This window comes from Hippocampus bargibanti, linkage group LG11 (genome assembly GCF_051943395.1).
Source record: "Hippocampus bargibanti isolate YZ-2025 linkage group LG11, ASM5194339v1, whole genome shotgun sequence".
Classification (NCBI taxonomy): Eukaryota; Metazoa; Chordata; class Actinopteri; order Syngnathiformes; family Syngnathidae; genus Hippocampus; species Hippocampus bargibanti.
In genome coordinates this window covers 22,764,753-22,791,503 of record NC_142744.1, presented here as the reverse complement: position 1 = coordinate 22,791,503, position 26,751 = coordinate 22,764,753, and the positions used below count along the sequence as shown (strand labels likewise).

General features: G+C 42.5%; 1 protein-coding gene across 2 annotated transcripts in view; it reads right to left on the bottom strand.

Annotated features, from left to right (window-relative positions):
- Nucleotides 1–1,518: 1,518 nt before the first annotated feature.
- LOC148891953 (phospholipid phosphatase-related protein type 4-like) overlaps nt 1,519–26,751 on the bottom strand; it is a 76,406-nt gene continuing 51,173 nt past the window's right edge. For both annotated transcript variants that reach the window (XM_089007464.1, XM_089007465.1), the window contains 4 exons: nt 23,417–23,630; nt 15,530–16,130; nt 3,931–4,078; nt 1,519–2,342 (listed from right to left, as the gene is read on the bottom strand). In XM_089007464.1, coding sequence (XP_088863590.1) covers nt 1,567–2,342; nt 3,931–4,078; nt 15,530–16,130; nt 23,417–23,630 — 1,739 coding nt within the window. In that variant the 3' untranslated portion in view covers nt 1,519–1,566. The remainder of the gene's footprint in view (nt 2,343–3,930; nt 4,079–15,529; nt 16,131–23,416; nt 23,631–26,751) is intronic.

The following is a 26,751-nucleotide window of genomic DNA, read 5'->3' as shown; positions in this document are numbered from 1 at the left end:
GAGTGGATGCCTTTCCAGCAGCTTCTGTATTTTGTTTTTCTACTTCTTTCTTTACTTTCTTCTTCCTTTCATCACGTTGCTGCTGTGAAATGTAAATGTTTCCACTGCGAGATGAATAAAGGCACATCCAAGACAAAAAAGGAACATGAGAAACTCCAGAAATACCAAGGGTTCAGAGAGAAGTTAATGAGAGCCTGGACGGTCAAGGTGACAGTAGTGCCTGCGTTGGTAGGCGCACTCGGGGCAGTTGTTCATTTCAGCGTGCCCTGCAATTGGCTGGCAAACAATTGAGGTTTTATTTCTATATTGTATATCAGTGACGTGCGGTGAGGTTCGTGGCTGGTGAGGCACTGACGTCATCACAGTCAGATTTACAAACATATGAACTCTACAGAGTAGCTTATTCACCATTTGATTGGCAACAGTTAACGTGTTTTGTTTAAAATGTCATGTCAGCATTCTTTATATATACAAACTAGCATAGAAAAAAAGAATAAAAACCGTTATTATCGTGTTACCTTTGCTTATGAATGAAGTCCATGCGCCGCTCCTTCTGAAGAAAGGCATCGATACCTTTGTAGAAGCCTTCCTTATCTTTCTTCACTTTTAAAAGTCTCTCTATTTCTTTCAATTTAGATATGTAATCCTCCATTCTGAAAATAAGGCCAAGCAACACGAATAAATGACTGGATGTTGCACTTAACTTGCTAACTGTTTACTGTAGCTTCCTCTCACTAATTCTATTATTCTGCAGCCAAGGTGGCGCAATAATCTCTGTAATCACCAGCGCCCCCTATCCTGAGGCAAGAGAACTGTGTGCCTCACCTATGCACACAGTTTTGATAAAAATAATATAAAATAAACACTGTAGTACAGTGTTTATCATGTAAAGTGACTCTGCCGGCTGCTGCCTCACCGATGGTCTGTACTTGGCATTAGAACAGTAAACGTGAAAATGCAGCGATTTTGAAAAAAAAATCCAAAAATGGTGAAGTTAAATAGAAAAGAACTTTAAAGTACAAATCACGAAATAAATATGGTTTAATTTATTTTTTCATTTGATATTTCCAGAATGACAGGTGAGGCATGGCCTCACTTGCCTCCCCTGACTGCACGTCACTGCTGTGTGTGTGTGTGTATATATATATATAAAATCCTCGTCTCAGCCCCCATGGGTGGTGTATGTCCCCCATTTTAGCTCGGGTCCTCTACCAGAGGCCAGGAAGCTTGACTGTTCTGCGCAGTATCCGTGCTGTTCCTTCCAGGCTCTCTCCAGCTCTTCTCTGAGCCCTTGGTATTTCTCTAGTTTCTTGTGTTCCTTTTTTCTGATGTTTCCATGACTCTGGACTGCTTCATGCACTACAACGGCTTTTCTCTGCCCTTTTGTCTATGACCACAATATCAGGTTGGTTCGCCATTGGTTCGACGGACTATGCCAGCCACCTGGTTATGATGCTCCATGTAGGCTTTCAGTGGCAGCTATATTATACTCTAATATCACTGAAAGTAATAACTGCATTGATTATACAAGACAACATTTTATCATGTTTTCACTTGTATTCTACATTAAGATTTCTTAGCAGCCAACCCCAGAGTTGGATGTGGGGAATGATTCATTTGGGGACGGGGTAAAGTAGGTGGAGGTTGCAGGCCTGGACGGCCAAACATTCCTTGTAAATGCCGTTCAGAGTGGATGGGATGTGGATTGTCTTGAAAACTTTTCAGGTTTTCCTTGAAAAAATTACTGCTTTCACTTTTGAAGAAGTCGCTTTTCTCACTGAGAATGTGATCAGTGATAAGTCCTGAATCTTGAGTAAATTGAATAAGGGTGTCACTTTTTCTTTCTCTCAATGTGCATTCCCCGCTCGAAGAAGCGGCAGACTGGCTGTCAGAGCTGCCATCTGTACTAGCACTAATCCCTTCCACAGGGGTTATTCTAATGGTAGTGATTGACTGAGGGTGATGATGGAAAGGAGGAGTAAATTTGGCACTGGGAGTGGAAGGTTTGACATTGTTGAGATCCTGAAAATTAGAATGCGACTGATATACTACATGTGGGTAACTGATGTGTAGACCCTCTTCAACTTTGTTTTCTGATTTGGTCCCAGTGACACTTTTTTGCCCATCCAGTGATTCGACATCCTGCATCGAATCACAGGTGTCTGTATTCCTGTTGAAATCATTGATGTTGAAGGCTGGCTTTCGTAGTGATGGTCGCTTTTCTGGTGGATTATGGTGCCTAGATCCGCCTCCATCATTGCTCAGAGGTTTCATCACAGGCTTATTTGACTCTGGGTGGGCTTCAACACGGACTATACTGCTGGTCCGTTCCAAACCTTGGGCTTAAAATGAAAGACAAATAAACACATCATTAGAGCCTTTAAATAACGTTCGGAAATTGAGTGTGTGTGTGTGTGTGGGGGGGGGTGTTATAAAAACAAATAATCTAAGATACACCTATTGATGAGATGCATCTCCTTTCAGTAGATGTATATTACACTTTTTGTAAGTTTGCATGTGGGTACATTTTTGCTCACAAAAGACCACACATTTTCAAATAATTTTCAACATTCATTTTATCTCCCAGGCATATTTTAGATATGGATGGAAGACATAAGTCATGAACAAAACGCAGGAAGCTGACCTTGACTGATAAGTCTGCTCAGAAGTACCTCTTTATTTGGTTCTTATAAATCATAGGTGTCAAACTGCGGTCCTCGAGTGCTGCTATCCTGCATGTTTTCCAAGTCTCCCTCTTGCAACACACCTGATTCAAATGAAAAGCATCTACGTCATTCCGCAGAGCTGGATCATTTGAATCAAGTGTTGCAACAGGGAGACATTAAAAATTTGCAGGACAGCGGCCCTCCAAGACTTGAGTTTTACATCCATGCTGTAAATAGTCACCTCCTGTCTATGTCAGGTTTGGACACAACACACACTTGCAAGGGTTACTGTAAAAAAAATTGAGACATTTTTTTGAGGGTCAGTGGGAGAAAACTTGCAGAAACAAGGGAAGGACTGGTCAAATCTATGACAAGAGTCCATGCACAAGGAGAAAACACCCTGTCACAGGGCAATGGCAGACAAGGACCATTTATACACCAGGGCAGGGCCAACAGGTGGAAATAATCAGAGTTGGACTGACAATCAGAATGTCACAAAAGCAAGGGTAAGTGACCTGAAATGAGAGGTGAAACAAGAGGAGAGTCATTCAGTACCAAACACAAACAACCATCGAGAACAGACCCCTGATGGCCCAGGTATCTTTGGGTGGCCCCCATTGCAGTCCTGAATCAACGAGGGTCATCTATGTGATTTTATGTTAACTGTACTTTCTTCGCTTCGCTTCACTTTCCTTTGTGGGTTCCACTCTCCTCCAACCCATGTCCCTGCAAGTCCACTAGAAATAGCCTGCCCTGACCTCTGTCCCCTGACTGCTAGCATTTTCCTGAACTTGTACAGCCTACCGCCATCCTTTGCTTGCAGTGGCAGTGAGGGTCTAGTATCCGGAACCATGGAGTCCTGTGCACTTGATCTGGCTGACATTGGACATCTTGAGCAGACAATAACACTCAATGCCTAGATTGATACTCGGGTGCAGAACAACACAGATGGTGTGAAACACTCTTTTTGTCCTGATGCCAGATGAACACTTGACAGGATTTATTGTTTCCCAGACCCAATCCTCCGTGGAGGGCCACCATAACCCTGGTTCTTGAATAATAACCTTCAAATGGATCCATGGACAGCAAGCCATGAGGTATGAGCACAGTGTTTCCCATGATCATCCATGGGCCAGGGACTGGAATCTAAAGACCATTGGTTCATTTCTGGACCTTGTCAATTCCTACTTAAATTTGTATGTGAATGTGCAGTAATGAATCTGATAGAGACAAGGTATGATTGGGATTTTTGAGCAGTCCATACCTTCTATTGCACCAGTCGTAGAGGCAGGTAGTGATGGGTCCTGGTCCATAAGTAATCGATATCGAATAGACCCAGAGCAGCTGACAGAGCTGCCACTATCCTCTGATCGCGAGTTGCGCAAACCCTGCTGTTTTGAAAAAGCAATTACCTAGACGGACAGATGACAGTGAAAACATCATTAGTTTACTAAGGGAAAGACAAAATCCACTGAGCACACATCCCATTTTACAACCAAGATTCAAAGATTTTCAATGTTTACTTAGTTCTCCGTGTCAGAAAATTATTTACAGAGGAACCCCACTTTCCGGCCGGGCCCATGATTAAGAATCAGAATCATCTTTATTGCCAAGTATGTAGAACACACAACAAATTTGTTTCGGGTAGAACACGCTGCACAAGTATCATCATCAAAAAATTGCAAAGAGGCACTATAAAGTTCTATTTGGGTTACTGTTTAAAGAGTTAATGGCTTGGGGGAAGGAGCTGTTTAAATGCCATCTGGATTTGGTGCGCATGGATCGGTAGCGCCTGCCTGAGAGGAGTAGCTAGAAAAGGGGGTGGGCAGGGTGCGGTCCAGTCGGATTTTCCTCGCCCTTCTTTAGCAATAATCCACGTGTAGAGAGCCATTGAAAGCATTGAGATGAGAGATAAGATAAGATTTTTTGTCTCACATTTAAGAAATTCAGAATTCACAGCAGTAAAGTTATGAAATCAGTGGTTGGCCGTCAGAGCCAGCAAGGCCTTCTCTGCTGGCCTAACATAATCAGACATCATTATCATAATTATAATAAAAGTCAATTTCATTAAAAAAGTTTTTTTTTTCCAAACATATATAGAATTATTCTACATACTGTTTTCTTGATGTTATATTATATCCATTTGGTTATGCTCTTTTCAGTGTTGTAGTTTTAGGTACAGAGTTTTTAATCCAATCAGAATTCAGCTAGCTTGTGTCGCCAGGCTGTATGAAATCTGACCGACGCCTTCAGAGTCAACAGTGAGGGCGTCTGTGCGCTGTACATGAACGGGCACATGTAGTTGATATATAGTTGCGATAGCCAATCAGATCACGAGTTGGCACAGTAAGGCCAGCTAGAGGGCCTCGCGTTGAACATGACATGTACACGTCCTGTGATTGGATACTCACTTTACCTCAGCCCTCAGCGGAGGCAGCGCTATGCAAATCAACCAAGCTACAACAGATCAGACCCGGAAACTTTAGCAGAAAAACCAAGTATATCGACTCGCTTTTTTAACCCACAATGGCTGAAGGAGAGGACACCTCGCTGTCCCATGTAGGCCTATTCTCAAGAACAATTGTAAAAGATTTGTTTACTTTTATTTTCAACAAATAGTTCGTTTTGTGAACGTCTTGTCTTTTTTTCTTATATTAAACTGACATTTTGTAATTTAGCGTAAAATCTTGTTAAAGATTGCATATTCTTGGTGGACTTAATAATTTTAAATGTACTTTTATTTTTAAGTGTTTGCAGTATCACGTATAGTGACAAGTTCTAATTGCTGATGCAGATTTATTGATGTGTAATTGCTCCGGAAAATAGCCTGCGTTGTAGACGATTAAGGTGATGCCACGCCTAGTATTGCGTGCGTGTGCTTTTGTAAATGATATCTCCAGCCGTTGTGTCATAAATTATGGTATTACGAGGGATATTTGGTCAAGTCGGACTAAGCAGGACTTCACTGAAGGCCTAGGTGTGAAATGCACGGACCGCCACTGTATGAAATGAAGAGCAAAGGAAAAGGAATAAGTAGCAAAAAAGGATAGGAGCTGCTGTGAAGACTCTTGGAGTCAAACCAACAAAATACAAAAAAAGAAATAATATGACACAACACAAAAGACACAAACAGTCATTCAATCTTAAGCAATTTCTGCACCCTCTTGGTTGTCTGAAGCAGTGATAGATGAAAGAGGAGAGGATCAAAGTGTCTTTTTAACCAGTGGATCACGAATGTCATGCTGAAAATGTGCCCACGTCTACTATAAATGATCCAGTTTGCTCAAGGTATTTAACATGATAATAGCAGTGTCTGAAACTCATGACAAAAAGTTAGCGGACACCCGGGCAGACAACTCTGAAAAGTTGCCTGCCCCATTTTCACAACTTGAAACACAATAAGACAACAAATCGCAAAAAAAAACATTGTTGCAAGAATAAATGATTTTTTTAATTAAGGTAGTACCTACCACAAATGATCCCTTGCTTAATTTATAGTAAATATCCTTTGCCGAAGATTTTGCTCCAGTTGTCGTTCGTCGTCATGGTGCACAATGGCAACGTTTGCGTTGCGTTGTCTGCTCAAAGCTAGTGGACTCCTCTTTCGAAGCGCCTTTCAAAACTCTCAAGTACACTTTTCAGTCGCGGTGTAGTCCGAAGGACGAAATAGGCTTCTGATTGGCTGCCGGTGCTGACTATGCAAATTGCCAAACTAACATTCGTTTGGCAATTTGTATACTCTGTGTTGCGCTCTCCCCTATGGTAAGGGAGATACGGTGTTGTGGGATCCAGAAAAAAAACCACAAGACAAGCGGTGGGATACGTCTTGACTCAACAGTAGCTTACTTCGAATGCCCAGATGTAATGCAAACGTATGCGTACAACAACTTCCTGTCCAATCATCTAAATCGGTCTGACACGAAACACTAACCGAAGCAGGCAGTGTAAACCAATATAACTATGCGAATGTAACCAAAATACGAAATAAGATACTTTACAACCTGTCACATACTCTCTCTCAAAATAGATGTTGTCCCCAACATATGTACTAGTAAATACATAAATGCGCTGGACGACATGCCCAAAACAATTACGCACGGTGTTATGAACTGCATCCATCCTATAATAATGACCAGTTTACAGACTGGAACTCTTTTCATACATTCTGTTTACATTATAATAATCAACAGTTCACAGACTGGAACTCATTTCATACATTCCATTTGAATTATACTCATTGGGGCTCATCGGGTCTTCCTGTGTCCATCTCACTGTACTACCAAACAGAAGTGTCGATTAACCATCTCTGTAGTACTTCGTGACATAATAGGGGTGTGCACCATGCATCCAAGGCATTGTCTGTTCACCATAACAATGTACTGTCCCTGCATTGTAACAAGATGGCGAACCAAGGCTATCATACGTGAATAACTTGGGTCTCCTGTGCTCTCGTCGTGGCCGTTTACTTTCCCCAATATCAGGATTACTGGGGGGTGGATGGGGAAAAGGGGGACACACCGTCACAGGTGGATCATTTTCCGGACCAATGTTGCCCTCCTGAGGTTGGTCAACTTCCGCAGACTGTCCCCGGCAGTTCATTCCCCAGTTGATTGTCATCATGGTGGGTTGTCTCCACGAAGCTCACGTCCCGCAGTTCTGGCGAGTCTGGTCGGGCGCTCTGGCGATGCAACACTGGATAATACTTATCCTCCTCATCATCCTCTTCTGAATCCATCTCCGGCATCTTGTTCGGTCGTTGTCGAGTGGACTTTTTCTTTGACTGGGGCTGTAGTGAAGTCTCTAATGGCAAATGATCACATGGCAGCATGAGATTGCGGTGGAGTATCCTAGATCTGCCTTTCCCCCTCTTAGGTTTCAACTCATAAAAGCACCAAATAAGACATTTCTTTCCCACTAACTCCCTGACCGAAGGTAATTTGCCAGACTGTTTCTTATCTGTACGCTCGACAAATGACTGATTATGTCTCTTCTGAACGGGGCCACGTGTCCACACGTGGCCCCGTCCATTTGGCTTACATTCCATTTTCATAGCACCACTGTAACACTGGGACCTATCTGTCTATGTGGTCACACCATGTCCCACTGGGGTAACCCTTTCTAGTTTAAAGCGTGGCTCCTGGCTGGGTTCTGTGCTTTGCAGCCTGCTCTGAAATGTTCACTTGCCGTGCGGCGAGACAGCAAGCAGGTGGAAAGAGGATAAAAGTTGATCTCAGCCAGATGCAGGAAGGGTATTGTGAGTTTTCTTTATTTGAAGTTGACATCAGTTTTCGGCAGACCCCAGGTAACACTGCTCTCCAGGTTGTCCTTTGTCCCTCTTCTTCCTCCCCGAAGTGACTCGCTCAGTCTGGCTTTAAAGGTGCTTCACCTGAGCTTCTGGCCAATCGGGTCCCAGCGGCAATTGGCCATTCCCAGGTGGTTGCAATCACCTTCTCAGAGTTAATTAGTGGTCGCCCAACTCTACTGTTTTGGATGGGGAGAAATGCGTACCTTTCTCCCATCCAAAATCCAGAAAACACAAAATTATTTAACATTTCTTTTGGCATCATGACATCACTACTTACACATTTAAAACAGTGCTGACAATATTCTTCGCCTGTCTGAATACAAGAATAACACCTGGGCAGAGGGCGACGGGGCATGTAGTATTGCTGAGGGGCGGACCGCTGCTGGAACTGTGCTGCCCCCCTTATCGGCCTGGGACATGGTGCTGGGTGGTACTAAATGAAGAGCTGATGGGGAGTGCTGGGTGTAGTTTTGCCTGGCTGGTGGATCTACCTGATATGGTGAAGGTGGAGTGAAGACGACCTGTTCAGGGTAGTGGTCACTCAGGCGTTCAGATCCTCCGCTGAAGGGCTGAGAAGTGGCTGTTAGTTTCTGAATAGTCTCTTTGATCTGGGACACTTCCGCCCGCAGCACCCCCCGCGACCCTAATGAAGAATAAGCGGTATGGAAAATGAGATGAGATCTCTGACCTCATCTCTTTGATCTCTGAAAGGAGTTCATTCGGCACAGTAACAGTATTGAGCTTTAAGACTGTCTTCTTCCCAATCGAGGCTGGTGTGTCATCTAACTGGACAGTGTTCACCGTAGTCAGCCGCGGAGCAGCATTTTTCTTTTTTTCCTGTCGCTCTTTTTCATTTGCACATGCTATGTTTAATTTTTCTAACAGTACTTCATCTGATGTGGTGGTTAGCAGGAGGAAAGATTGCATGTCACTCTTTACATTGTCACTCTGTAACCCTGTCAGAACTGTGTGCAGGAATAAACTCTGGACCAATGTAGGATCATACTTCACCCCTGATTCGGCCTCTTGAGATGCAAAAAGAATCCTTTGATGAAGATCCATTGCACGGAGTATAAAGTCCTGCGGGGACTCTTTATTAGTCTGCACTTCCGATGACAGCTGCTTGTACAATTCAGTGGCTCCTCTCTCCTGATAGTGAGATCGGAGAATCCTTCGTAAAGAAGGTAGGGTGAGGTTTTCTTTCCCTTTGAGGTAGCTTCTCAACTGCAGACCTGGTGTTATGGCACGAACCACTGCATCGATGATCCCATCCCCCTGGTAGCCTTTACTGAGCCCACTTTCTATCTGTCTGACAAAACTAGGAAATGTGAGTTTATCTTTTTGTCCGAGCTCACCTATTTGTCCAGATATCTTGAAATCTTTGCGCCAGGGGGCAGTGTCTGGGGGCACTATGCTTCTCTTTCGCACTGCATCTTCACCTTTTTCACTTGGTTTGGCTATTCCTTGTTCAAAATCTTTTATACTTTCAATCAAGTCCTTTACACGTAGCAAATCTTCTAGCTCTAATTCAGCTCTTTCAATGTAGTTTGACACAATATTAATTAGTTGGCCTCGAGTCTTTCCTGTAAGTTGCTCTCTTCTCAGTCCAGCTATTTGGATTTCAGCACATAACTCTGACAACTGTTGAACATTCAGTCCAAATAACTTGCCTTTGATGTTCAACTGTAATTCCTCTAACTCTATTTTCGAGAGGGTACACGCAGTTCAACTGGCCGGATTCACTTCATAGACTTCCAGCGCCCTCCAGTGGTGGATGTACGCACAGAGATGCAACCAGAGCACAGGTAGGAAAAAAAACAGTAAACGGCGATGCCACTCCGACTGGGTTGATTGGGGATATTCGGCGCGAGCTTCTACCCACGGCGAGTAGACAACACTCGAACGCAAATATCCCAGCGGTGCCTCCAAAATGTTGCGTTCTCCCCTATGGTAAGGGAGATACGGTGTTGTGGGATCCAGAAAAAAACCACAAGACAAGCGGTGGGATACGTCTTGACTCAACAGTGGTTTACTTCGAATGCCCAGATATAATGCAAACGTATGCGTCCAACAACTTCCTGTCCAACGATCTAAATCGGTCCCACACGAAACACTAACCGAAGCAGGCGTTGTAAACCAATATAACTATGCGAATGTAACCAAAATATGAAATAAGATACTTTACAACCTGTCACATCGGCACCGGCAGCCAATCAGAAGCCTGTTTTGTGCTTCGGACGACACCGCGACTGAAACGTGTACTTGAGAGTTTTGAAAGCCGCTTAGAAAGAGGAGTCCATGTGGCGTGTAGCTTTTGCTTTATTGAATAAAACAAATGTTTGATTTGAAAAAAAAAATCACTTTTCTTTTTCTTGAAGAAGTTGTTGGCCACCCGGGCCGAGATGTTTTGGAAGTTGTGTGCCCGACGTAAAAGTTGTACGCCCCGGGCCACTGGGCAGACGCCATTTCAAACACTGATAATAGTTAAATTATTCTACGAAACGTGCAAACGTGCGTTGAGTCGCAAGCGATTGATTCGGAGCATGGGTATTGCCGGAATCGGACTGAGCAAGAATCGCTTTCTTGTTTTTGAAAGTCTTGTAGGTTTTAGTCTTTCCAACTCGAAGTGTCTCCTGAATGTTTCGTACTATGTAGCCCGCTTCGTTTAATCAGATACATCTTACTTTCTCTTCCGCTGTAATTATTGTTCTTTGTTTGAATACCACGACCTAGGTGCATAAATGTAATTCAATTAAATTAAACTCACTGCAATCAAGAGTCACTTGTATGTCACCATTTAGGATCCAATAATAAGAAATGGTGGGGCCAACACTTTTTTTCCTGTCGTTTCTTCGGTTAAATGAGATTTCTTCCTCTATCTCTCTTCCTCCCTCTTTGTCTCCCCCTCCCTCCCTGTGCTCTGCAACTTCAACTAACTGGGCCACCCAGTGTTGAAATGCTTTCATTACAAGTCCAAATGAAAGGAATGTCATTCACATCGAACCTTACTTGTGTACCAACATTTGGCGGGTCAGCCCACGGGCCGGAGTTTGCCCACCTCTGTCCAGAAATGATGAAATCCAATCCACATCTGGTCCACACGACACAAGAACAACACAGTGACAAAAGAAAACACACACACAAAAAAAAGCAAGGCTGATGAGAGCACTTGCCGACGGCTGCCTACTCAGGATGCCATCTTGGACTTTGGAGTAAGTTACATTTTAAGTCCTAATGTATAAAATACCGTAACAAAAACAGATGAATGAGTGTTGTCCTTAAAAAATGATGAAAAGTGGGGAAGAAGGACCCACCCGAGAAAAGAAAATTTTGAGACATCTCTATTTATATCTCACTTTCATAACAGCTAATAAACGAAGCCTCTTGGATAGGAGGCGAAACGTCCGAAACCTTCACTTTTGTACAGATGACGGCTGAAGAAACCTTCTCGTCGATGGACCACTCCTGTACGACTGAGAGCTTACACAGACGTATAACAGCTAATACAATACAACTCAACATAAACATCAACAATAATACAACCGAAACAACTCTTCCTACATAACCCTTGTATTAGAAGCGGTTATACAGTACATGAAAGAGGAGATGAAAAGTTTATTTTAAACAGTGGTTCAGAGACGTATAGCTTTCAGTATGTATGACGTCACACGCATTTGCTACAGTTGAAATTTGAAAGTTAACAAGGAGCTGTAGTGTACATTGAAAATTGGAGAGATTGGTTCAGGTCTCTTATCCCAATGTTGTAAATCTGCGTCAGTTCTAAGCGCCAACAATGCGCCAACAAATACACAGCCACACTGCACACCAAGGCTCTCGTCATACTTAGCCACACAAGCTCTGCGTCGCAACATCCACAAACGACAATTGCTATCACAACTTCAGATTGATGAGGTAAAACACAAATTCCATGTGGAAGGAACCGAGGCTGCCTGACCAGAGGAGGAGGGCTAGACCAGAGATTGATAGGGGAGCCGCAATGAATGAAATGCTGAGCGAGGCAGCAAAGTCCAACCAAAATTTCTCCTTATCCGCCAACTCACATCCGACTTGTGGGGCATATCTGTGGCGTCACCGGTGCGCACCGCAGCTTTAAGCTTTAATGTCTTTCAATTCCTTGATCTCCTTGATGTGCGTCTCACCCTGACGCATATCACAGGCTTGACAATGGTATAAAAGCAGCTGTCGTGGGACAGGGAGATTCAGACTCATCTCGGACTCAGACCCGGACAGACGCACCGCTCGCAGAGACCTGCTCAGCATCGCACGGAGTTTCACAGCACGACTTGCTCGACTCTACGCCACGATCAAGCTCTGCGCATCATCTGCCTGGAAGATCTGACAACGAACCTACTTATAAATAAAGAGAAACATCAAACTCATATATCTATGAACAACATTTAATATAACACCTTCAATTTCTAGCTTCAGACTCATCATTCTATATGATACTCTTTTTACTTCTAAGACATTCCTAACAAACTCCTCTTTTAAGATAACCCCAACTCCATTTCTCTTTCTGTCTTCACTATGATAGAACAACTTAACTTGACCCTAAGCGTCTAGCCTTGCTCCCTTTCCACCTGGTCTCCTGGACACACAGTATGTCAACCTTCCTTCTCTGCATCATGTCAACTAGCTCTACCTTTACCTGTCATTGTTCCTACATTCAAAAGTTCCTACTCTTAGTTCGATACTCTTGGCGTTCCATTTCTCTCTTTTCCTCCGGGCACACCTCCCTCCTCTCCTTCTTCGACCAACAGTAGTCCATTTTCCACCGGCACCCTGAAGGTCAACAGTACCACTGGTGGTCGTTGTTAACCCGGGCCTGGACCGATCCGGTCTGGGATTCATGGGTTTGATTCGCATATTTGTTTTGGCAATTTTTTTTTACGTCGGATGCCCTTCCTGACACAACCCTCTGTATTTATCCGAGCTTGGGACCGGCACAATAAGACACTGGCTTGTGCCCCCTTGTGGCTACATTAAGAATAAGAATAAGAATAATAGAGGATTTACAAGATCCTTTCAAAGCATCCAAGGACACTTTGCAATCAAAAGGAACATTTGAATAAAACCATAACCAAATTTATAAATAATCAAAGAGCTGAGTAAACTACACTGTGAATGTGATTTTCAACAGATGGGTTTTGAGGACGGATTTGGAGGTGCATAGAGAGTAAATATTTTGAATGTTGGGTGGAAATGAGATCCATCGTTTCCAGAGCTACTGCAAGACGGGTGAAATGTGGTGAAAGGAAGAGGTTTTTGTGATGATTCGGGCTGAAGAATTCTGGACTAATTGTAGTTTATGAAGACATTTTTGATGGACACCGAATAGAAGTGAATTGCAATAATCGATAAGGGAGGTGACAAGACTGGCAAGGATAGCATTGGTGTGAGGGGTGGAAGAGGGGCAGAGACGATTGATAATATGCGGAACAGGTTATGTTATTTATATAGGAGTGGAAAGATATTGAGCTATCGAGGATGACACCGAGGCTCTTAACCTGAAGGAAGGGGGGGCACGGTGGAACTATCAATAGTGAGAGAAAAACTGTTGGCTTTTAGAGGGTGGAGTTGGTACAGACAAGGAGAAGTTCAGTTTTTTACTGTTAAGTTTCAGGAAGTTATGGAATTTAATTCTGTTATGGATTTTATTTCTGAGAGGTGTGTGATTTCTGACGAGTCAACTTGTGGAGTGGTGAACCGCATGCTGGATGTTTGCTGCCAGTATTCTGCTGCCCAGCTTGTAGGTGTGAAAATGTTTAAAAGGGATGGATGGTTCCTTTCAGAATCAGAATCATCTCTATTGCCAAGTATGTAGAACACACAAGGAATGTGTTTCCGGTAGAACACGCTGCACTAGTATCATCACCCAAAATGTGCAAAGAGGCACTACACAGTTCTATTTGGGTTACTGTTTAAAGAGTTAATGGCTTGGGGGAAGAAGCTGTTTAAATGTCTGGTGGATTTGCTGCCCATGGATCGGTAGCGCCTGCCTGAGGGAAGTAGCTGTAAAATGTGGTGGGTAAAGAGGGACTAGTAGAATTTTCTGTGTCCTTGTTATGGCAACGTCAGCCATTGTGCAACCTGGAGACATTGATTCGCATTTGGTCAGATTTTTTAAAATTAGGCTTTCCTCTTCGTTTCATAAATTTGCTGCTGTGAAATTTCTCCACTGCGAGACGAATAAAGGTACAGTGAGACCTCAACTTACAAACACCTTAACTTAAAAATTTTCGTCTTACAAACGTCAAATTTATGAAAATTAAACCTTATAATAAGCACTATTTTCATAATACACACCCACCACGGCTGGCGGAGTGATCTTCGGCGAAATCACACCTCCGAACAGCACCAACAGTCCTTATGGAAGGTGACTCTCCTTCCATAAGCCATCAACGACCATCAAAAAGGTAAATAAAACTTTATTTTACAGCACAGTTTATTTCTTTAATTACAGTCCCCATGCAATTCCCTTTGACCTTCGACCTCCAACGCCATTCCATCAAATGACAATCACAAATGTAAATAAAGTGACTTTATGATACAATGCAGTGTATTTCTTTCATTGCAATACAATAGCACATTTATTATACATAGAATAAGGTATGTTGTGTGTAGTTTTAAGGCTTATTTAGTTGAAAAGTATATTTTATGGAAACCCGGGAATGGATTATTCCCATTTTAATGGTTCCCTATGGGATTTTTTTTTTTTTTTTTGAGATATACACTTTGCGCCTTACAAACTCTGTCTGGGAACCAATTAAGTTCGTAAGTTGAGGTCTCACTGTACATCCAATCCAAAATAGGTTGAAATTGTCCATGAAACTCACATCGTGGGTCCTGCGGGCAGTTTGATGCCAGGTGAGAAGACCAACAATGCGGCTAAAAATGTCAATGCCGCGGTGCGGAGAGAGTGGGCCGCTAATGAAAATTGATTTACCAGTCAAGTTGAGGAACTGAAGAAATTTGTTGAAGTGACCATTGGTGATGTCTGACTGTCGGTGGGATGCATCAACGCAGCAAAAATAATAATATAATTCTATGAACAGGAGGTATTAGTGGATGAAGCAGGTTGGGGAGTTTTGGTACGATGATGGGAACAGTGGAAGCAGTGAACTAAATATTGAGAAATCAGATAAAATCCAGTAAAATGGCTAGGCGTCACTCGAATAACAGCAACATTTTTGAAGGGGGGACGGGATAAGATTCTATTTTGAAAAAAATACATTCATCACAACATATAGAAATAAAAAGTCATGAAAATTAGTACCATTGAGTATCAGTGTGGATTCCGAGAGAATTCGAACATAACAGTTATCGTTTTTGATTTGGAAAAGTTGGAAGTTAATGGTTATCAATAGCCATTATCAATATCAGAGAGAAGAAAATGGTCAACAATCCTATTGTGGATCTATCATCCAATTGTGTATCTAACATCCAATTAGTGATAGTTCAACTATTTCTGTCTTGAAAAGGGAAAATATTCATTAAACACAATATTAGAGTTATTTTAATAAAAATCAATAATCACCTGCATGAGTCGAGGCTGACCACCTGCACTGAGCGGTCTGCAAGGGAGAGTGGCCTCCCCCGCAACTTTTATCCACGTCTGTTTCGCAGATCCAACGGTATCAAAAGTGTTGTTTTCCGATTCACTCTCTTGATCCTTGGGATTACAATTTTCCTCCTCAGGAATGTGAACTAATTGAGAAGATCCAGGACGCGACTGCATAGCCATTCTTGGTCCAGTGGCAAAGCCAGTTCCTCCATTCTGGGTCAAAGTATTTGTATTGGCGATTGGAATACAGCTTGCACCTATTTTTATATAAGACGTTGGGATGTGCACTTGAGATTCCTGGCCAGTGGCAGAACGGAGGTGGTTTCCATTGCGGATCTCAGTGTCCTGAACTATGGCAGATGATTCGGAGGGGTATTGTAGCTGCATATCTCTTTGGGGAGACAGGGAAGCGGGTTTAATGCCATCCATGGCTTGGAGGGACAGCTTTCTCTTGTCATTTTTATTTCTCCACTGGCTGAAGAGCTGCTTCGATCTGGTTGAATCCATTGAAGTATGGATAGAGGCTTGACGCCTTGGAATGCGACATCCCTCCAATGATGAGCCACCATGGGACCTGGAGGAATAAGCAAAACAAAATTGTATCTCTATGTATAACTGTTAGGGTAATTCGCCATACAAACATCTCTAAACATCGCTCTGTAATCTTTGTTTACATTTTGAACTTCCTCGTATGTCATATCCTGCCTTCCTTTACACGATGTCGCACTTTTAGTACGTCACATCCTGTCGCGTCATTGCTATGCACCGCATAAATACTCCTGCAGCCCGTTCATCTCTCTCTCTCTCTCTCCATGCGCTCCCTCCTCCGCGTCACTACACTGCCCGTGCTCTCCAAATTAAATCAACTTTCTGTTCAAGTCCTGGCTCCCTGATGATTTAACCATCGATCTCCATCAACACCCGTCGAAGCAATGAACCAAGGGCGAACGATAAAAAATAACCCAACAATAACATAGGAACTAATGTAGAAATCAAAGATAAATGACGAACACAGAGTATGAATGTTGAACTTGCAAAGTACTGTCTTCTAATAATAATAATAATACATTTTATTTCAAGCGCCTTTCAAAGCTCTCAAGGACACTTTACAGTCACAGACAAGCATAGATACAATAATAAATACAATACAATTATAAATAGAATACAATAAATAAAATACAATTACAAATAGAAACAAGAGTTCGAGCTACACAGAAAAATGCAATTTTAAATAGGTGGGTTTTGAGATGGGATTTGAAGGTGGGAAGAGAATCCACGTTACAAATGTTGGGAGGAAGTGAGTTCCAGAGTTTGGGAGCAGAGCCGCTGAAAGCTCTGTCCCCCATCATAATGAGACAGGCAGGGTGGGCACACAGAGGTGGAGGGAGGAAGCGGATCTGAGGGAACGAGGGAATATAAATTTGAAGAAGGCCAGATAAGTCTGGGGTGGTAAGGTTATGGATAGATTTTCAGGGGTCTCAAACTCCGGTCCTCTCGGGCTGCAGTCCTAAATGTTTTCCAAGTCTCCCTGTTGCAACACACCTGTTGCTACACAGCCTCAGGTGCATTGCAACAGGGAGACTTGGAAAACATGTCGGGCTGTGGCCTTTGAGGACCGGATGAGACCCCTGCTTTAAATGTATAAAGAATAATTTTAAAGTTGATTCTATATTTGACCGGGAGCCAGTGGAGCTCCTGGAGGATGGGGTGATGTGATGAAAGGATGAGGTTCTGGTTATGATCCGGGCTGAAGAATTATGGACTAGTTGAAATTTGTGGAGAAGTTTCTGAGGGACACCAAGGATAAGTGAATTGCAATAGTCAATCCGGGAGGTGACAAGACTATGAACAAGGATAGCAGTGGTGTGAGGGGTGAGAGACAGGCGAATACGACTGATATTGCGTAGGTGGAGGTTTGCTGGAGAGATAGAGCTGGGTGTCATCCGCAAAGCAATTAAATTGTATACCAAATTTTCTAAGAATGTATGTGATAATGTTCTTCCCTAAGAATGCCTAAGAAGTCTTTGTAAATTGAAATTGACTTCTTCCCAACCTGTCAGAAAAGATGGCCCCACTGAGACAACTAACTGAGAAGAAGATAGAATGGCAATGGAATCATGAGCATGAAAAGGCATGGAATGAACTGAGGAAGCTGCTCACAGAGCAACCAGTACTGAAATTCTATGATCCAGAAAAACCAATCAAAATATCATCGGATGCATCACAGAGTGTGCTTGGTGCAGTACTTCTACAAAAACATGAAGCCTGTTACATTTTGAACTTCCTCGTATGTCATATCCTGCCTTCCTTTACACGATGTCGCACTTTTAGTACGTCACATCCTGTCGCGTCATTGCTATGCACCGCATAAATACTCCTGCAGCCCGTTCATCTCTCTCTCTCTCTCTCCATGCGCTCCCTCCTCCGCGTCACTACACTGCCCGTGCTCTCCAAATTAAATCAACTTTCTGTTCAAGTCCTGGCTCCCTGATGATTTAACCATCGATCTCCATCAACACCCGTCGAAGCAATGAACCAAGGGCGAACGATAAAAAATAACCCAACAATAACATAGGAACTAATGTAGAAATCAAAGATAAATGACGAACACAGAGTATGAATGTTGAACTTGCAAAGTACTGTCTTCTAATAATAATAATAATACATTTTATTTCAAGCGCCTTTCAAAGCTCTCAAGGACACTTTACAGTCACAGACAAGCATAGATACAATAATAAATACAATACAATTATAAATAGAATACAATAAATAAAATACAATTACAAATAGAAACAAGAGTTCGAGCTACACAGAAAAATGCAATTTTAAATAGGTGGGTTTTGAGATGGGATTTGAAGGTGGGAAGAGAATCCACGTTACAAATGTTGGGAGGAAGTGAGTTCCAGAGTTTGGGAGCAGAGCCGCTGAAAGCTCTGTCCCCCATCATAATGAGACAGGCAGGGTGGGCACACAGAGGTGGAGGGAGGAAGCGGATCTGAGGGAACGAGGGAATATAAATTTGAAGAAGGCCAGATAAGTCTGGGGTGGTAAGGTTATGGATAGATTTTCAGGGGTCTCAAACTCCGGTCCTCTCGGGCTGCAGTCCTAAATGTTTTCCAAGTCTCCCTGTTGCAACACACCTGTTGCTACACAGCCTCAGGTGCATTGCAACAGGGAGACTTGGAAAACATGTCGGGCTGTGGCCTTTGAGGACCGGATGAGACCCCTGCTTTAAATGTATAAAGAATAATTTTAAAGTTGATTCTATATTTGACCGGGAGCCAGTGGAGCTCCTGGAGGATGGGGTGATGTGATGAAAGGATGAGGTTCTGGTTATGATCCGGGCTGAAGAATTATGGACTAGTTGAAATTTGTGGAGAAGTTTCTGAGGGACACCAAGGATAAGTGAATTGCAATAGTCAATCCGGGAGGTGACAAGACTATGAACAAGGATAGCAGTGGTGTGAGGGGTGAGAGACAGGCGAATACGACTGATATTGCGTAGGTGGAGGTTTGCTGGAGAGATAGAGCTGGGTGTCATCCGCAAAGCAATTAAATTGTATACCAAATTTTCTAAGAATGTATGTGATAATGTTCTTCCCTAAGAATGCCTAAGAAGTCTTTGTAAATTGAAATTGACTTCTTCCCAACCTGTCAGAAAAGATGGCCCCACTGAGACAACTAACTGAGAAGAAGATAGAATGGCAATGGAATCATGAGCATGAAAAGGCATGGAATGAACTGAGGAAGCTGCTCACAGAGCAACCAGTACTGAAATTCTATGATCCAGAAAAACCAATCAAAATATCATCGGATGCATCACAGAGTGTGCTTGGTGCAGTACTTCTACAAAAACATGAAGCCTGGCAACCCGTAGCATATGCATCACGTTCGACGACGGGTCAGGAAACACGTTATGCACAGATTGAAAAAGAACTGCTCAGCATTACGTATGCCTGTGAGGGATTTCATCAATTTGTGTCTGGACAAGAAATCAGTGTGGAGACGGATCACAAGCCCTTAATAGCATTGTTTCAAAAGCCACTAAATGACTGTCCACTCCGTATACAGCGAATGATGATCAGGCTGCAACGTTACTCACTGAAGGTTGCATACACCCCTGGAAAACTGATGTATACAGCTGACCCGTTATCCAGAGTTGTTGACCCGAAAGAGCACTCGAAGGCTAAACTGGATGAAGAAGTCGAAGCTTACGTACACATGAACATGATTGCCAGTTGCAGATGCAAAGATGGAGATTATACGGATGGAAACAAACAAAGATGAAACACTGAATCAATTGAAACAAATCGTAGAAAATGGATGGCCCAAAGTGAAACAAAATTGTTCACCAGACGCAGCAGAATATTGGAACTACATGATGGAGTTATCTGTAGTGGACGACATCATATACAAAGGCAGTAAGATTGTCATTCCAAAGACTTTGAGAAGTGAAATGCTCAAAAAGATCCATGAAGGAGGTCTTGGAATTGAAAAGTGCAAGAAAAGAGCATGCCAACTGATGTTCTGGCCTAGAATGAATCAAGACATCACAGATCAAGTGTTGAGATGTACAATTTGCCTCAAATATAAAGCAAATCAACCGGCAGAACCACTACACCCACACCAAGCACCAGAAAGACCATACCAAAAGGTGGGTGCTGACCTGTTTTCGTGTAAAGGCAAAGATTATCTTTTGGTCCCAGACTACTACTCCCTGTATCCAGAAGTTTGCAGACTGCAAGCCACAACAGCAGATGCAGTGATAACATGCATGAAGGCCATATTTGCTAGAAACGGGATTGCAAACCAAGTGTTTTCTGATAACTGTCCACAATTCGCCAATGAGAAGTTCAGAAAGTTTGCGAAGGAGTGGGACTTTAAACACATAACCTCAAGTCCACATTTTCCACAATCCAATGGCTTGGTGGAAAGTTCTGTCAAGACTGTGTATCGCACAACGCCGCTCGAGTGTAGTATGTCAGCTACTCATGGTACGCGTGCTTAGATCCAACTTACCCATCCCGGAAAACCTGCTATAGACAAAGGAAGGGGAGAAAGTGAGGACGATCAAAGAACAACAGAAACAAAAACAAAAGTTCGACCATGACAGAAGAACACGGAGCCTACCTGAACTACACATCGGTGACAAAGTATGGTACAAAGACAAAATAGATACATGGTCACAGAAAGGGACTGTTCTGCGTCAGGTCCAACCAAGGTCATACAACATTCAGACAGAGGAAGGTGCTGTTTTAAGAAGAAACCGTCGAGATCTTCTCAAAGAACCAACTATAGCAAGTCAACAAACAGAGACTGTAACAGAGACTGTTATAAGCCCTCTAAATCCAGGACATGCTATCCGAAAATCCTCAAGGAAAGTGAAACCACCTGAGAGACTGATTGAAACCATTTAACATGTTTTCTAAGTGATCATGTGGTGAAAAAAAATGATTGAATGTTTCATGTGAATGTTTCATTTGTTATTGCAAAAGTTGGAATGACTTTATTCAAGTTTAAATTTGCTAATTACTGACATAATTAAATTCATTACATTTGTTAAAAGTAAATAATTCAATTAAGAAAGGGAGATGTAATGATATGAGCAAATCATATTTGCATGTTCTACTAGTGATGCCTGGCTATAGACCAAAGGAGCAGGCGCGCTGCTGCAAGTCAGTCTGATGAGAGCCTACGAGAGCCACAGATGTCAATTGCCTTCTCCCTCCAACCAACACAGCCGTCCTAATAAAGAACCTCAACTCTATCCAGAAGTTGTATCAGTTACCGAACCCGCTTACACAAAGCAATACAGGGTGTTTCCATGATAGCACTACAGATTTCGAACAAGATGTTTGGTTTATACATGTTTTCTATCGGGATATTATTTGGGCTGTGACTCACAGGGTTTTACTCGATCACACATTGAGACATGCGAAAGGCCCTCTGGAGCATGAAAAAAATTTCACTCTAACAGAACTGGGCTGGTGAAAATGTGGGAGAATACAAGACGGTCTCACAAAAAAATTGAGAAAAATTGGAGAAAAAAATGCAGGCTCTTTATACCAAAGAATGGGACAGAAAATCAGCATAATGAAAAGACTAATGGCAGAACTCAAACCTTATGTAAATGAGAGGAAAAATATACAATCATCTTTGATAAGACATAAATGATGAGACATGTCACTGGAGCACGAAAAACAAATCAAATAATAAATACATATGCAAGTATATCAGACGAGGATCTTTTTTTGGATGTTTTACCAACACTGATTTATCTTCTTTTCCTTTCGGCAGGGGTCACAACAGCGAATAAGTGCACTCTATCTAACCCTGTTTTGTGCATCCACTTCTCTGTCACCAGCTATCATAATGTCCTCTTTCACAACATCCATAAACCTCCTCTTTGGTCTTCCTCTCATCCTCCCGCCTGGCAGTTCAAGACTTAGCATCCTTCTACCGAAAGATTAACTCTCTCTTCTGTAGACATGACCAAACCACCTCAGTCTTGCCTCTCTGTAATTCTCTGCAAAACTTTGAATATGAGTTGTCCATCTGATATACTCATTCCTGATCCTATCCGACCTGGTCTCTCCCAAACACAACCTCAACATCTTCATCTCTACTTCCTCCAGCTCTGCTTCCTGTCTATTCTTCAGTGGCAGTGTCTCCAGCCCAAACATCACAGTATTATTCACCCTTCCTTTCATCTTATATACACTTCTTCACCTCTTTTTCACACTCTCCATTGATCTGGACAGTTTACACCTAGTACTTCAAAACTTCCACCTTATTTGGGTGACTATCATTCACACAATGACCTTCATTCCGCTTGACCAAGTCTTCGCCTCTCTCGTTTCTCATCCAGCTGTTTCCTGCTATATCACAATGTATTCAAACATCACTGTCCATAGAGATTCCTATTTAACTTTGTCTGTCAGCTTTTCCATCACCATCACGAATATGAAGGGGCTCAGAGCTGTCCCTGGTGAAGTATCACCTCCAACTTAACTTCCTCAGCACATGACAGCACACCTCACAATTGTCTTACAGTCATCATACATATACTGCACTGCACTGACATACTTCTCTACCATTCTAGATTACCTCATGCAATGCCACAGTTCTTGACTCGGCACAGTTATACGCTTTCTCCAGATCTACAAAGACACAATGCAGTTCCCTCTGACTTTCTCTGTCAGTATCCTTAAAGCAAACGCCACATCTGCCGTACTCTTTTTTTTTTTTTTACTATGAAATCATACTGCTTCTCATAAATGCTCACTTCTGCTCTTAGTCCAGCTTCAAGTACTCTTTCCCATAGTTTCATTGTATGTTTGTAGTAACTACAGAGGTATAAAGTGTTATTCTACTACAACTCTGCACATAACCCTTGTACTTAAAAATGGTCACCAGTACATTTCACCTCCATTCCTCAGGGATCTAGATCACCATCTAAGATTTTGTTGAGAAACCCAGTCAGAAACACAACTGCCACCTCTCCTAGACACGTCCAAACCACTCTTCATCATCCATCCATCCATTTTCCGTACCGATTATTCCTCATTAGGGTCGCGGGGGGTGCTGGAGCCTATCTCAGCTGTCTTCGGGAACGAGGCGGGGGACACCCTGAATTGGTTGCCAGCCAATCGCAGACTCTTCATCATGAAATGTAAATTTCTCCACTGCCACTGCGAGAATAATAAAGGTAAATCCAATCCAATCCTCTTCAGTCAACTCAAGTAGTAATGAATTGAATGTGTTGAATGAGTATGGCACATTCAAACACATGACAAAGCAGTATTATTACCTCACCCGGGAAACAGATAAAAAAAAAGAACAACATGATTTTGTAGTTACCTTGGCAATGTGCTGCTGCTGAAGGTTTTATTACAATTCCCCATAGGACTCATCTCCAAACTAGCACTGATGAGTTTCACATTGGTTTGAGATGGCTCTCGGTAGGAGGAGCTTCGTGTGAGAATTCGCTCGGTCTGCTTTGAGGACAAGGAATGAGAAGTGGTCCCAATGCTGACCGGGTCTGGTTGGCTTGCTGTCAACATGTGGTGGCCCACTAGATCACAAAGTTAAGAGACACAAGGGCTGAAGCTAAATCCACACGAGACAGTGCAAAAATTATAAGAGAACAGCATAAACATAAACCGATAATATCAGTGTCTGAAACTCCTGACAAAAAGTTAACGCACACCTGGGCAGACAACTTCGAAAAGTTGCCTGCCCAGCCATAAAGTTGACCGCCCCATTTTTTACAACTTGAAACACAAAAAGACGACTTCTTCTTCTTTTCCTTTCGGCTTTTCCCTTGACGGGGTCGCCACAGCAAATCAGTGTCCTCCATCTTTAGAGGTTTGATCCGCATGTTTGTTTTGGCCAAGCTTTTACGTCGGATGCCCTTCCTGACACAACCCTCTGTTGGGACCGGCACTTATGTCCCTTTGTGGCTACAGAACAAGCAACTCGCTCAGTAAAAGGCTCCCAAACACAAAATGCTCATGGGCACAGCAACATTCAAAAAAGCAAAAACTAGACTCACCATTTGATGACAATGCTCTGATCTTACCGATGTAAAGTAAAAAGTATTATTCCAGACTCTTCCCCGGCCAATCGTAGCAGCATCTTGGCGTTGGAGAATATTTTATTATTTTTTGATGGGCCTCCAAATGGAAAACTTTTAATTTTATATAAATACTACACGTACTTTCTCAAGATTGTTAGAAATTATTGTATACAATTAAACCTATGATAATGTTGACAAAAACATTAATTCACGTTTTCAAATTTTATTTAAATATTAAACTGCTTTTAACTCATTCACTGCCAGATGATGTGCAAAAATGGGGCCACTCCATTGCCAGGGTTTTTGTCATTTTCACTCTAATAATAATAATAATAATAATAATAATAATAATAATAAATGTAATTTCTAAGTGCCTTTCTAGACTCTCAAGGACAATTTACCTTCACTGGATTTTTGTTTTCTTATGCGGGTGAGCAGCGGCAGCCATTCGCCATTTACCCGGAAGTAACGCAGCAGCAAAGTTATGAAAGGAAGAGGAAAGAAAGACGTACAAAAAAAAAATAATACAGGAGCTGCTGGAAAGGCAGCCACTCTCGCGGCGCCATCTTGAGCAGGGCCCACAGAATACTGTATTGAGTTTTAGGACTACATAAACATTCAATGCCGCATAAGTAAACTTAGACTCTCTTCTTTCATCAAAAATTCCAAAATTATATGGGTGTGGAGTTATCTCTGCTTGAAATGAGGGCGGCTGTACAAAATACAATACGTACAAATTGATTAATATCGTGCTTTTACAACAGCTGTAGCTGTAACAAAGCACTAACATGGACAAAAGGCAAATGCTTTTGGAAAATGGAAAAACATTGCCCGAGGTCTGACCAGCACTTTATCTGCACCCCTCGTAAGAAAAATTCGGGAATGGCAGCGAATGAGTTAAGAATGAGTTATGAATTAGATTTCTTTTGGATTTTTTTCCAATGTGAGAATAAATTTGTATTTGTCAGGTGTTCTTCAAGCCAATGTCAGAATCGGATCGACGAACAGAAGAAGAAATGGGCATCATCTTTGTCAACTGGAGAGAGCTCATCATGTTCAACACAAGACTGCTCAAGTGCGTACGTCAATGCCTGAGATGTCTTCCATATATCTTCCTAGTCGCTTCAATGTGTTCCGTTTCAGGGCGCTGTGTGTGCGCAAGAAGACGGGCGGTGACAACATGCCAGTGCAGCTGATCGGTGAGATGCTGGCATCGGAGCTGACGCACATGCAGCCTTACGTCCGCTTCTGCTCACTAATCGCAAAAAAAAAATGTTGCGAAGTATAAAGGATTTTTTAAGTGAAGGAAGTACCTACCACGAATGCTCCCTTGCTTAATTTATGGTAAATATCCCTTGCTGAACATTTTGCTCCAGTTGTGGTTTGTCGTCATGGTGCACAATGCATTGTTAGCGTTGCATTGTCTGCTCAAAGCCACTGAGTATGCAAATTGCCAAACGAACGTTCGTTTGCTAATTTGCATACTCGGCACGACAGCCAATCAGAAGGCTGTTTCGTGTTTCGGACTATATTGTGACTGAAAAGTGTACTTGAAAGTTTTGAAAGCTTAGAAAGAGGTGTGCACGTAGCGTGTAGCGGTTTGCATGTAGCTTTTGCTTTATTGAATGAAACAAACGTTTGATTTGAAAATATAGATTTTTTTCTCTTGAACAAGTTGTCGGCCACCCGGGCCGAGACGTTTTGAAAGTTGTACGCCTGACGTAAAAGTTGTACGTCTTTTTACTCTGAGCTAAATTTGGCTTCCTGCATTTACTGAGAAAAGAAATGAGAGAAATAATCCTTAAACCTTTGAATATGTTTAGAAATTATGTATCAACCATGTAACAAAAATTATTGAACTCAAAATTTCAGGCAACAAACTTAAAATTTTACATTGGGCAAATGTTACTGGTGTGAAAATTTGCATCCCCCCATATTACAACAAAGAAATACATTTATAGAATCAGTGGCTGGCCGTGTATGTCACTGCTCGGCCTTCAGTAGTGCTACGTCTGAATCAATCCGCAGCTGCCACTGTAAAAAAGTGTGGTGTGATGTAGTACATGTCCTTTTCTGTACTAGAGGGTACAGTTAGCCATGAAATAAGAAAGAAATACTGTCATGAAACTGTTCAACGCGTGGATTCATGATATGGGGATCAGAAGTCGCTCTTACACACCACAGAGCAGATGATTGGTGAAGGATGGCAAAGCATCAATAATCTTCTTTTCCTTTCGGCTTTTCCCTTCAGGGGTCGCCACAGCGAATCAGTGTCATCCATCTAACCCGGTTTTGTGCATCTTCTTCTCTCACACCAGCGACCTTCATGTCCTCTTTGATAACATCCATAAACCTCCTCTTCGGTCTTCCTCTCGGTCTCCTGCCTGGCAGTTCAAGAGTCAGCATCCTTCTCATTATATAGTTGCTCCCTCTGTTCTGGACATGTCCAAACCATCTCAGTCTGGCCTCTCTGACTTTCTCTCCAAAGCCTCGAATATGAGTTGTCCCTCTAATGTACTCATTCCTGATCCTATCCAACCTGGTCACTCCCAAAGAAAACCTCAACATCTTCAGCTCTGCTACCTCCAGCTCTGCTTCCTGTCTTTTCTTCAGTGGC